The following is a 13,746-nucleotide window of genomic DNA, read 5'->3' as shown; positions in this document are numbered from 1 at the left end:
ATATTAAAGGAATTGTCTGTGGGCAGCAGGGACACAAGTGTGCCGTTTGCATTTCATCCTGGCACACCACCATACCCCCTTGTCTAAATTATTTACTTTAAAAACTCAGGCTTTTTCTTAACAGCTTCCCAATGTATTGCGGTGGGAGGCAACTACAGGCAAAGCGACGTACCCGTACGTCGCTCTGGCTGTACTGACACAGGGGGTGCTGTGCACCCCCCTAGCGACTGCTGTGTCCAGTAGATATAGTGAATGAAGATCTCATATGATCACAATGTAAGCAAAGCTGTTATTTATCAATCTCATTCATAACAGCTCTGTTCCTCTTCCTAGTGAGCTGTGATTGGCCCACAGCTGTCACATGATACATGTGGCCAATCACAGCACCCTGTACCATGTGACCAGCTCCAGCCAATCACAGATCACTATCCTGAGCTGTCAAAACTTCTCATTCATGACAGTTCATGAATGAGTTAGGTTCACGGCAGCAAGCTTTACATTGCAGGAGAAATTATCTTTATTTCTCCTGCAAAGCAAAGCGTAAGAAAAAAAACAAAAAAATATGATTCCTCCCCCCCCCCCCCCAATGGGTAACATTGTACTATTTTGATAAAAGTATTAAAAAAAAAAAGTAAGCGGCCCACCCAGCCAGGGTCAGCTAGCGTTAGATTACCCACACACTATTGCACTCACGCTATAGTCCGCTGATCAACCACATTACTAGTATAGTGTTCTGTACATGATCAATATCTTGATCCGTACAAACTATACTAGTACCTCCTTTATATAGTGCCCCCAAACACGCAGTGTTAGCAGGGTCGACTCAGTTGGTGGCTAGAACTAGAGCTGACCCCTCTGCTGCTTTCATGGAAGATTTGTATCAATTGATTGTGGGCCAAGGCAATTTATACGCACAACAATACATCGCCACTCACCCAAATTCAGCTCTTGCCAGACAATTTGCATACAAGCCTATCACAGTTTCTGAATGTAAAACGCTTTGGGCCTAACCCTTAACATGGGTATTACAAAAAAAGAATGAATCGTGGTCATATAGATCCACAGAGCCAACTCATCATATGCCAGTGTTCTCTGCTGTTACATATATGCCCAACATGGACCAGTAATGTACTGGTATGTGGCTGGACTTTGAGTGGTTATACCGGGATGACTACAGCTATAGGCATCATCCTGGTATCGTTTTTTTTCAGCTGGTGGTCAGCTTAAACGTAAAAGCAATCCTAGTGACCAATTGGCTGTTGAATTGTTTTTACAAGCAGCAGAAAGGAACATCTCTCCCCCCTCCTGCTGCCTTCCACAGTTTTCTTGGGCTCTCCTGTCCCACAGGGGAATCCGAGAATGCAGCTGGCAGTTCCGCTGGCTGACCATAGAGCTGGTCAGAGACCAGAATGTCTCCAATCATCTCTATAGTCTAAGAAATCAGAAGCTACAAGCATTTCATCACTTGTTTTGCAGGCTATAAACAGCGCAATTTGTAAATAAGGAAAGCATCTGATCACACCGATCTTGGTTTGATTAGATAATGTAAGGGCAGAGGAGATATCTAGAGTCTGATAGACCCCAGATTTCTCAAAAAAGAATATATGAGAATGCCCATTGAAGTTATAGGGGATATTTGCATTCCCTGTGATAGCATTAAAAATGATAAAAAAAAAATGAAAAGGGACAGTGTAAAAATAAAAAAAAAAAAAGCACCCTTGCCCCCTTGCGCGCACGCACCTGCCTGCACAAGCATTGACCCCGTGCCACTATGTAAAAAAAAAAAGTGGCTACACCATGCATGAGAGGTATCGCCGCAAACGTCAGATCGAGGGCAGTAATTCTAGCACTAGGCCTCCTGTGTAAATAGAAAGTGATTACCTGTAAAGGCTTTTAAAGCATCGCCTATCGATGATAAAAACATATGTACTTTGATGCCATTGCACAGGCATGTTTTAAAGCATGTCATGTTTGGTATCTATTTACTCAGCGTAACATCATCTTTTATATTATATCAAATTGGGCATTTTTTGGGGCATTTTTATTTTTACTTTAAAGTGTATTTTTCACAAAAGATCTGCGCTTGAAAATTTGCTGCACAAATACTGTGTGACATAAAATATTTCAACACCCACCGTTTTATTCTCTAGGGCTTCTGCTTTAAAAAAAAAAAACATATGTTTGGGGGTTTAAAGTAATTTTCTAGCAAAAAAGTTTTTTTCATGTGAACAAAGTGTCAAATTACCCCTTTTTTGTGTCAGAAAAGGCTTGGTCTTCAAGAGTGGGCGATATGTGGCACAAGCTTCTAATGTTGGCCCTGAAATGCCAGTAGAAGCAACCCCTCCAAATGACCCATTTTGGGAAAGTAGAAACTCCAAGGTATTTGCAAAGAGGCACGGTGAGTGTTTTGCAGATCTCATGGAAAACGAAAAAACAAAAACAAAAAAATGACAAAAATGATATCTGTAAAAATACTCACCATGTCTCTTAGTAAATACTTTGAAGTGTCTACTTTCCAAAAAGGGGTCATTTGGAAAGGTTACTTCTACTATCTTGGCATTTCCAAACCAACATTAAAAGCTTTTGCCACACATCACTCATTCTTGAAGACCAAGCCTTTTTCGACACCAAAAAGGGGTCATTTGGGGGGGTAATACTATCCTGGCATTTTAGAGCCTCCAAAATTGTAATAGGTAGTGGGAAGTGATATGAAGAAATATGCCCTTTGAAAGCCTGGAGGTGGTCATTGGATTTTGGGGGCTTGTATGTAGCTAGGCTGCCAAAAATTCTCTTACATGTGGTATCCCCCATACTCAGAAGTAGGAGAATGTGTTTTGGGGTGTTATTCCACAACTACCCATGACATGCATGAGCAGTATATCAATTAAGTGACAACTTTGTGTTAAAAAAAAAAAAAAAAAATTGTCATTCAAAACAATCTGTGGAAAAATGTTCCATAGACTCAATGTGTCTACTTTCAAAAAATGGGTAATTAGGGGGGGGGGGCTTTGAAATGTGATAGGGAGAAATGTGACAGGCAAAGTAAAAGCTACGTAAATTCCAAAATATATACCATAGTTTGTAGATGCTATAACTTAAAACACAAACCAAATAATATAAATGTATTGAGATTTTGTTCACCAAAAACATGTAGCAGAATACATTTTTGCCTAAATTTATGACTGAGCTTATTGGATTTTTTTTGATAACCAAAAATGAAAAATAGTGTTTCTTGCAAAAATTTCGGTCTTTTTTTTTTTTTTTTTACAGCGCAAAAAATAACCACAGAGGTGATCAAATACCACCAAAAGAAAGCTATTTGTGTGCAAAAAAAAATTACAGAAATTTTGTTTTGGTACAGCATTGCACGACCGCGCAATTACCAGTTGAAATAGTGCAGTGCCGAACAGCAAACAATGGCCTGGTCATGAAGGGGTGGGGGGTAAATCCTCTGAAGGGCAAGTGGTTAAACAAGAAAAAAATCTAAGGAGATGAATATAAACATGTCTCCACCTTTGCTTACTTTCTCTCCTCTAACTTTGAATTTCAATGGACTGCTAAATGAATCCGCTACTAAGGCATTCACCTGACTCTGACACTTGATACACTGTACTGAGAAAACTTTATGGCTCTTTTCAAAGAGCACACAACAGATTTGGACAGATGGTCCACCTAGTCATTATCATAGTTTGGCAGTATTTACTTAAAGTGTTACTAAACCCACAATAGTAAAATTAGTCTGTACATGCAGTAAAGCATGCTTGTTATACTCACTGTGGAACCTAAGGGGTCAATCCTCTGCATTGTGTAAAAATTCTGTTTGTTCCCGATTTCTCTGATCCTCCCCTTCTTCCAGTGTCCCCCTCTTATCCAAGACATTGTGTGGAATCGCTCTGCACATGCTCAGTTTGGTGAGTATCACTAGAGAGGTTTTTTTTTTTCTTGGGAGAGTGCATGTGATCAGCACAAGGCCAATCAGCACTTTCCAGACAGAGGTCAGTGGTCCTACATCCTCCTAAAGCAGAATGAAAACTCCTCCTACAAGCTTTATCAAGTCACAAGGCTGCTCTAATGATGAGAAAAAAGTATTTAGCAGTTTATATTTACTAATAGAATTGCACTTCCATGCTCTGTGTACTGTGGGAGACCAGATATTGTGAATGCAGGGTCTTGGGTTTAGTAACACTTAAAGCAAAATTAATTTTTTCCCGAGAATTGACTATTTTAGAACCCTTCCCTTGACTCTTCCAAGGTGATGCAAAACAAACTCCCCAGATTCATATGAGGCAATAACAAAATTAGAACAAGTTAGGACCTCCAAACTGCTAAATGGCAAGGGGGCTTGGGCATCCCTAATCCCTGGGGATATCATCAGGTGGCACAAATAATTCCACTAGCGAACACTACCATGACAAGACCTGCCCCATAATGGGTCTACTTGGAAGAACTTTTGCCCCCTAATTTGGATTCCAAATAGACTGTGCCCTACTTTATCTTAAATCCTGGCTGTTTGGGACAAGCAAAGGGCTAGGAAACTACTCCATTCCCCCCACCTCTCTCTGGCTCCCACACAAAATAATCTGTTTAAATGGTGGGAAAATGGAGAGCCTCCTAAGGATTGGTGACATCCTATCATAAATTGATATGTACAGTCTAAGACCACTGTTATCTCAATCATCAATTGCCCTCTTCTGAAGCGTTTAGATAGGGGTGCCGCCAAATCACCTCTTAATGCGGAGCTCCAGTCATTTTCTTTTTTTTAAATCAAAAGCAAGCAGCTACAAAATCTTTAGCTGCTGACTTTTAATAAACAGACACTTACTTGTCCCCGGATCCAGAGGTATGCTTACCCGAGGGGGCGCTGTGCACCGTTTTGGATGTCAGCATCTTTGCTGTGGGCAATCAGCTATCACAGCTTGCGTCTTTCACAGCTGGGGTGCCCACTGCGCATGCTGGAACCACACACTGTGATTGGTCCTGCAGTCTTCTGGGACCTGTGCTGTGTCCCAGAAGACTGCAGAAAGGGAGGGAGAGAAGTGCATTCAGCTAGGATCGCTTAACTGTGCATTTCGGCCCAACCGCAAAGTCTAAGCGGGGTCAATCGTCTGCCTATTTTATTGGGAAATATTGGCCGAAGAGCCAGATTGGCCTGCGAAAAGGCCTATCACAAAAAGCGAATCCGACCTCCGAAAAGGAGGCCGTAGCAGACACCTGAACTGCCGGAACACATCAAAGGCATGCAGTGCAATCTTGTTGGGATGTGAAGGATGCGCACACAGGGAAGGAACATCATCCACTTTCAAGTCAAAATTGGACACCACTTATGGAAGGAAAGAAGGATGAGGATGGAGAACCACTTTATCCCTGGGTAGAACCAATAAGATTTACAGGACAAGGCCACCAGTTCTGAAACTTGACGTGCAGAAGTGATAGCAAACAAAAAAGGTAACCTGGGACAGCGAACGTAAGGGAAAATCCCTAATATTCTCAAAGGGGAGCTTTTCAAGAAACGAAAGAACCAGCTTCAGTTACATGCCAAACCCCTTGAATAAAAGTATGAACCAAGTAGTTTGTGCCAAAAGGCCATTGAAAGAAAAGTCACAAAGGCAGGAGACTTGGCCCACTAATGGTACTCAAGACTAGTTTCTGCTCAATGCGGACCCAGGATGGCCCCCATCCAGACAGGCTGGCATTCACTGTGACCACTGTCAAGTGGGGTAGGACAAACTACTTCCTGGCTCAAAGAGTCGGATACCAAAGCCAACAGACAAGAGAGGCCCTGGTCAAGCGCCCCACATGGATCAGATTGTCCAGGGACTCAGGAGACTTGTTCCACTTGGATAGTATTTTCTTCTGCAGGACCCTTGTGTAGAACTGCGCATACAGGACTGCATGGAAGGTGGACACCATGGGGCCCAGAATCTGCATTCATAAACGCACAGATAACTACACTTGTCAGACAGCAACCACCAAACCGCAGTCCAGAGTTTCTGAAGTTTGTCTGGTGGGAAGAATACCTTGGCTGTGCCAAGTTCAATATCAACCCCAGATATTCCTGGCACCTTGCCGAAGTCAGAGCAGACTTCTTGAGGGTCAGCACCCAACCTAGCTCCTGCAGACTGTGCATGGTGGATGCCACATTCTCCATCAGCACAGAGCGGGACAAAAAAAAAAACAACATGCACATCACAAACTCTGCTTTATGCTCCTCCCATACCTGTATGCCTAAGTAAGTACTTTCTCACTGTGCAAGTAAAAAGCACTGTTGCAGGAAATTGATAAACTATTTACATCAAACTTGGTGCACAGAAATGTTGCTTACTTGGTGAAATAAAAACATATGTTCTTCCCCTGCAACTTTTCTGATACCAATATCTTTTATCCATGATCCAGAGGTGTGTGTTATCGATGCCTGTAATGGCTTTAAGCCATCTTCACTTCCACTGCTACCATCTCCTAGTCCAGACTCTTGTCCTAAAAAAAAAAAAAAAAAAATTATTAATATTAATAATCTTTTGTAAAATACATGGGCAGCAATAGGAGAATTCTTAACCAGTGGGGTCTTTGTGATCTACTATGGTGTGAAAATAATGCTCTTAAATGTGTTAAACCGATCTTGTGCTGTGAATATTTAACAAATAAAATTAAATTAAAATGAAAATATTGGGTCGCCTACACTCTACACACTCATACCAATATGTCATAGCAAATCCAAAATTATATAACAATGTCGCGCTCCACTGACAATCGAAATGTGATATCAAAACAAAGTATGATGATACTGTGTGATATCAAAAACAGAGACTGCAATAGGGCCTGGTCACTTATAGCTAAATGCTCATTTGATACGACTACGCTGGAGGTGGCCTATAAAGTATTGTTTCGTTGGTATTGGGTTCCAGCTCGTTTGGTTCAGGCAAACCCTTCCTGCAGCGATCGATGCTTTTGGGGTTGTGGTCATTGCGGAGATGTATTGCATATCTGGTGGTCATGCCCGAGACAGTTTCGTTTTTGGTCTCGTGTGTTTGGCCTCCTTTTCACCTTGCTCCATCTCTCCATATGGCGGGATGCTCGGTATGCTTTACTTCTTTGCCCCATACCGGGCCTCTTGGCTCACCAGCAGAAGTTGGCTTCCTATTTGTTTTTATCGGCCACTAGAACAATTGCTCAGGCTTGGAAGAGCCCGTTTGTCCCTCTTCAGGGGGTGCGGGATCGTCTGACCACTATGATACTCAATAAACAGAAGTTGATTATCTGTAACTACTCCCAAATTTTTGAAAATATGGGAGCCGTGGTTGCAATATGCCTTTCCCAAGCTCCCCCCGGCTAGTCTGGGGATGTGATGGTGTTCGGTATTGGCGTTCTTGGACCCCTGCTCTTTGGTTTTGTTATATTGATTTATTTCTTTTTTCCCCTCTTTGGTCTCCTTTCTTTTCCTGTTTGTTTTTGGTGTGACAGTGGATAGCTGCTTTTAGTTTGTTACAGTCAGAGATATATTAATGTTCTTGTATTAATGTGCCATTGATAGCCCCTGCATGGGCGTACCTTTTGCCCTGTTGGCGTTAGAGCACTGTTTATTCTATTTTTTTTTTTATATGTGCAATTGATAGCCCCTGCGTGGGCGTGTTTTGTTGCCTCTGTTTTATACAGTTTAAAAATTAAGAACATTGAAATTAAAAAAAAAATATATATATATATTTATGCCCAAGTTACTCTACTACACAATTCCCCAGTGAGGATTCCTCATAAAACTTTTCATACTGGTAACTCCCTTTTCTGCTCCCTTTTATGGAAGCAAGTCCCTCCTAGGATTAAGCTAGAGCAACTCTAGCGCCCTAAGATGGCAGGGGGTATTGCATTTCCACACTCTTGGCTCTATTATATGTCTGCTAAACTGCAACATATGGTGAGCGGTATGAACCCCCCCTGCTGATAATGCTTGGTTCCACCATGACACTATCCTAGCTGTGGCCCTTCATTTTGATAACGCACCATCTTTACCCAAAGGGCTGGAATCACAATCCTTTGCTAAACCAAATAAGTCTTTTCCCACCTACAGGCTGATGCATAAGATTTGGAATAAAACTAAACAACTTCAGGCGGTTACAGGATAAACCTGCTTTAGTACTCTCTGGCACAATCCCACGTACCCCGAAATAACTAAGCTGCAATATGTATCCAAGTGGCAGGCGTATGGCATCACCCTTGTGAAGCACATGGTGATGCCATACAGGATGTCACAGGGCGGGGCAAACCTCATCTAGCAACAAGAGACATGTCAGCAGACACCCCCCACCAAGCCAATACACAAACACCTACATCCCATAATAGTTTGCTCCCAAGCAATACACACAATAGAACAATGGGATACAACCACATGACATTAAACAATGCACAACCCCCCACCCCCACCTATACATGTCCACACAATAATCAGGACATATCACCCTGCACCCCTAACAGGCACAGGGTAACTTACACATAAGAGGGATATGGGGAGCTGAGACAGGGGTCTCCCCACCTCTCTAAAGTGAGCCGTGTTCCATAGGCCCCCCACCCACACACACTGGAAGAATCCTTTGCCCCCATCTACGCAGGACTGGCTTACCAAAATGCATACCACCCTGTGCTATGAGAAACTTATATACCAGCCTACTGCTTACCACCACTTTATTAGAATATACTTGTGTGATTTCTAAGAATCTGTACCCTAATGCCGATTAACATCTTTATTGTATGCTGTTTTCGTGACAGACATTTTGGAAAAATGTATCTATGTTATGTTCAATAAACTTTTCTGATTTAAAAAAACAAAATGTAAACAAAGTCCACAATTTCCATGGGATGTACTGAATATTTTTTACAAAATTGTATGTACTGATTGAGCAAAGTATGAATTAAAAGAAAACCCCACAATAACCAGGTATCAGTTAATCGGCTAAGCAACACTTTTCTAGAATAAATTAACCACTTGAGGACCGAACTGTTACACCTCCTAGTCCAGGCCATTTTCTTTTTCCTGCTGGTGGTATTTAATCACTTTTTTTTTTTACACTTTTTACTAGACACACACACACACACACACACACACACACACACACACAAAATATCCAAACCCACAAAATATCCAAACCCACTTACCAACTGCTGTGGAAGCTCTAGAAGAGGAAATGCCACGGCCCTCTGCAGACTGCCTACATGACAACGTGATACCATCATTGAAAACACGTATTACTTCATTTGAAGACTCCTCTTCAGAACTGCCTCCTTCTAAGCCTGGTCGAAAGCTTGGCCTATGCTGCTGACCAATCTAAAATACAGTTTACAAATACAAAATTGTTAGATGGACTGTCAAATAACCTCAACAAATAAAACAAATAATATATATAATATTACATTCTGGAACAAAATCTATAGCTCAAAACTGCTTCTCAGCATACAAATCAATGGGAATGCAAAAGTCAGCCCAAAGCACTTGATGCAGCCTAGGATGTCAATAGGACAAATGCACTTGTTAATGAACTCCTAGGGCCTAGGAATAGACAGCTGCTGCACATTAATCCACAGTGGTTTAACAGTTTTTTTTTTCCTTTTTTAAAATGTACAAAATTGACCCTTTATTCATGCAGTGGCATGCGATCCTGTGCAGTGTGTTGCAAAAAAATGCAGTAGGTCGAGTGCGCATGCGCAGGCAGCTGAAGCGCACAACCCCGGCGCTTCAGGGGCAAAAGTCAGCGGCCCCAGCTCACCAACACCCATGGCACACATCCAAGCCCTTGGCTGAGACAGTGGGGACTCTCTCCATGCCCCCCCAAATGGCAAGTCCGCAGGAGGCACCCGCAACCCATTTAAAGGAGCGGGCAGGGGAGGCAAGATGAAGGCCTCTTCTGCTGCTATAGCATTACAGCAGTGCTCGCAGGTGACTACACCTTCCCCATCTGACCCGGATGCCAGAATGACAGCTCCTCTGCAGCCATGGTTCATGTGAGTGACTCTTCAGCACCTCCTAGCGCTCTTTCTAGTCCTCCCAGGTCTCCCTCACAGGCTGCAAGCCTCTCCGGGTCATGATTCCCAAACTTTCTCCCTACTAGTCAGGGAGATGGCGGATATTCTCATTAGTCAAAACAGGCAGCCAAGATTCCACACATGATGGTCCAGGGGCCTCCCCTGTCCTTCCTCCTGCACCTCCATATTATTCCAGGGATTCCATACTTACTGCACGTTTTCCTGATTTACTGCAGCGGGAATTGGATAAAGCTACTACTAGGTTGGCCTCTAACCTGAAACAGGATTTTCGGGAATTGGGTGATTGCCTCTAGAAAATTGAATCTAAAGTGGACGATATTGTCCACAGAGTGACTCAAAATTCTAACAGGATTGCCAACTTATAGGATGGCTTAGATGAGGCTTACAATAAAATAGATGATCTTGAGAATCGTGCCAGGCAGGGCAATTTCAGAATTAGAGGGCTCCCTGAAACGGTAAACGATATTGAACCCAATGCCCGCTCCCTCATCCATGCAGCGGGTCCGACAAGTCATCTGGAAATAGATCGAATCCACAGGGCATTAATTCCTCTGTGGCCGGACAGCCCTCCTCGGGACAGAATAGTACAGCCTCATTTTTTTCAGGGTCAAAAAGTCAGTGATGCGTTATGCTAGGGAACATCCAGATCTAGAAGTAGATGGATGCCAGATTCAAGTCTTCGCAGACATCTCTCACGCTACCATCCAAAAGAGAAGGGCCTTTAACCACTTGCCTACCAGGCACTTAAACGCCCTTCCTTACCAGGCCAATTTTCAGTTTTCAGCGCTGTCGCACTTTAAATGACAATTGCGCGGTCATGCAAGATTGTACCCATATGAAAGTTTTATCAATTTTTTCTCATAAATAGAGCTTTCATTTGGTGGTATTTAATTGCCGCTGAGTGTTTTACTTTTTGAGCTATAAACAAAAAAAGTGCAAAAAATTAAAAAAAAAAAAATTAAAAACGTTTATTTCTAATAAAAAATTTTGCAAACAGGTAATTTTTCTCCTTCACTGATGTGCGTTGATGAGGCAGCACTGATGGGCGGCACTGATAAGCAGCACTGATGGGCACTGATAGGCAGCACTAATGATGGGTACTGAGTCAGCACTGATAGGTGGCACTGACTGGTGGCACTGCTGGGCATTGACTGACGCAACTGCAGGGCATGACTGGTGGCACTTACTGGCGGCACTGGTGGGCACAGGTAGGTGGCACTGCTGGGCACAGGTAGGTGGCACTGCTGGTTGGCACTGCTGGGCACAGGTAGGTGGCACTGATGGGCACAGATCCCTGCTCTGACAACTGCTGGTTCTCGGCAGCACTTTCCTCACGCTCTGACAGCGTGAGGAAAGTGCATCCGAGAACCGGCAATTGCATTTCCCTGTGATCAGCGTGTCATTGGCCTTATACCACATCACGTGATCAGCTGTGTCTGTAGGACAACGTGATCACGGAGATAGTCGGCGGCACACAGGAGAGTGCATTCTGGGAAGACGTCCTATGACGTCCACCCAGAACTGGCTGGCCGAAGCGCAGCCGTCATTCGGCTATCTGTGGTCGGAAGCTAATTAAGGAGAGCCTTTAAAAGCGTCTCAATTTTTCTGTCAGCATAATCTTTAAAATGAAGAAACATCTTCTATAGGCAAAATTAAATGTTTAAGACCAAGACAATAGGGTATACTACTGGAAAAGACCACGTTTTAGTTAACACTTTTTCCACTGGATAATGATTCTCAGGAGGGGTTAAAAACGTTTCAGCAGGGCTCAAAATTTCAACTCCTGAGCTACTAGCCAGGCCTTAAAGAGTTATTCGGCACCAGCTGCCCAACCCAACCACTACCCTGCCCCTAATTCCACCCCTAAACACACCTTCGTAAATTATCCCATGAAATGACAAATGTTTAATGAATATTTGATGCAGAATAGCATCAGCTATAGTGAAGTACAAATCCCAGTAACACAAAGAACAGTGACTTCCAGTGCACAGTTCATCTGATTCAAGTGCCGTCTTCCTCTCCTGGTGGTGGTAGCTGTGTGGGGGTGCAACAATGTTCTTTTTACATCAGTGTCCTCTGTCCCCAACTGCATATGACAATCTACCATTTACATCACAGTCCTTTCACGACACATCAGTTTCCCCTTGACAGGACTGTCCTCAGCCCCCCTTCACAGCAGTGTTCTGACCCCCCCCCCCTTCACATAACCTCCCCCCCCTCTTTCACAGTGGCATCCTCTTCCCCCTTTACATCCATGTCCTCTACCCCCTAATCGCAACCCCCTCCCCCATGTCCTCTACCACCTTTCACATCTCCCTCCCCCCCCCCAGACTTGTCCTAACCCCCCCCCCCTTCACACAACCCAGGAAACAGAGCAAACAGTTAAGATGTAAAGACTTACACACAGTGGAGCACAGCACTGGACAGGGGAGTGGGAGCTGCCAGAGATAACTTTTCAAGTTAACCAGCAGGTGACTGGTTGCTAGGTGGTCTAAGCAACATATCACCAGCTTGTTAATAGGGGCAGCTCCCGCCTAACCCACCTCATCCATTCTTTGCTGCCTCCCGCTCTCTGCTAGAAAACAGAGGGGGCAAAGGCTGAGAGGGGAAAACTGGCTCTCGACCAACCCCCTCCCCATATTCTTGATTGGATAGGTTGTTTGTTGCATGCCTGAGATAAACCTAGAATCGGATGCAGGACCAGTGTAAATATAGGGCTTTGCTTTAGTGCAAGGGAAGAGTTATTACTGAGCACTGAGTGTTTTACAGGCCTTTATCAGAGTAAATGTTTGCCTGACCTGTTGCTGTTCCCTTAAGCCTTGTTTCTGCCATTGCTCTCGGTGAGGGTACAACCCCCATGGGGTTCTCAGAGTATTGTGTGGAAATTGCATAGGGTTGTTTTTAAGCAACACAGGTATAGAATGTCATGTAGCCAAGTCCTTCTAGTAAAAAGTGCCTAAATACCTATTAAAAGGGCTGTAGGTAGAAGTGGTGCAAATCGTGTAACCTGTGAAATTATGCAACACCCAGTCAGTCATTCACCTGATACTAACCTCCGAATGGTGGAATTTTACGGACCAGTTTGAAGGGTTTAACACTAAACAAATGAATATCATAAAAACCATCAAGAACAACAAAATATAATGTAGTATGGATACTACTTAGGAAGTTTGTAATAAGTGAGGCTATAGTATCAGTCAATTAGAGATTAAACCTGTCTTACCTGTTCATGTTGCAGGTAGCTAATCAGGATCCAGGCTTCACATATCATGGCAGGCATATCCCCAGAGGGAATTTGAGGATTTGCTTTTCATAAAGATGGACCAAACACCCTGAACCTGTATGGCACCCTGCAGCTAACTACACACATTGCACTAAAAGCCAAGGTAAGCGCTCAAGCAGGATCAAGTGTCTGAAGCAACATTAGAAGCGGTCCCCACAGTGTGGTGTGCGGGTACAGCTTCCAAGGTTATACTGAGATTACATTAATCCAGATGCACAGCTTATATTGGTAGATTATAAAACAGTACGGAGATAACTGAAGAGTTGATATGAAGTAAAAGAAAATTAATGAAGCAATTTCTTCATAAGGTGAAAAAAGGTCCAACACCTTACGAATTAAAAAAAAAAAAAACATAGGTCTGAGTGGTGTAGCATTATGGGGGTATGCCCAGGAGAGCATTTTCAGCAAAGTTTTGTCAGAGTCCAAGCACCTGAAGG

The 13,746-nt window shown here is 43.3% G+C and overlaps 1 protein-coding gene across 2 annotated transcripts in view; it reads right to left on the bottom strand.

Annotated features, from left to right (window-relative positions):
• Positions 1-13,746, bottom strand: part of CEP192 (centrosomal protein 192) — a 317,843-nt gene that overhangs the window by 215,741 nt on the left and 88,356 nt on the right. For both annotated transcript variants that reach the window (XM_089671050.1, XM_089671051.1), the window contains exons 10-11: positions 9,142-9,310; positions 6,323-6,474 (exon numbers count right to left, since the gene is read on the bottom strand). In XM_089671050.1, the coding sequence (XP_089527176.1) occupies positions 6,323-6,474; positions 9,142-9,310 (321 nt within the window). The remainder of the gene's footprint in view (positions 1-6,322; positions 6,475-9,141; positions 9,311-13,746) is intronic.

The sequence above is a fragment of the Staurois parvus genome, unplaced genomic scaffold (assembly GCF_062004578.1).
Source record: "Staurois parvus isolate SC_StPar_1 unplaced genomic scaffold, SC_StPar_1.0 ptg000097l, whole genome shotgun sequence".
Lineage (NCBI taxonomy): Eukaryota > Metazoa > Chordata > Amphibia > Anura > Ranidae > Staurois > Staurois parvus.
The sequence above is the reverse complement of the archived record's forward strand: the minus strand, read 5'-3'. Positions and strand labels throughout refer to the sequence as shown.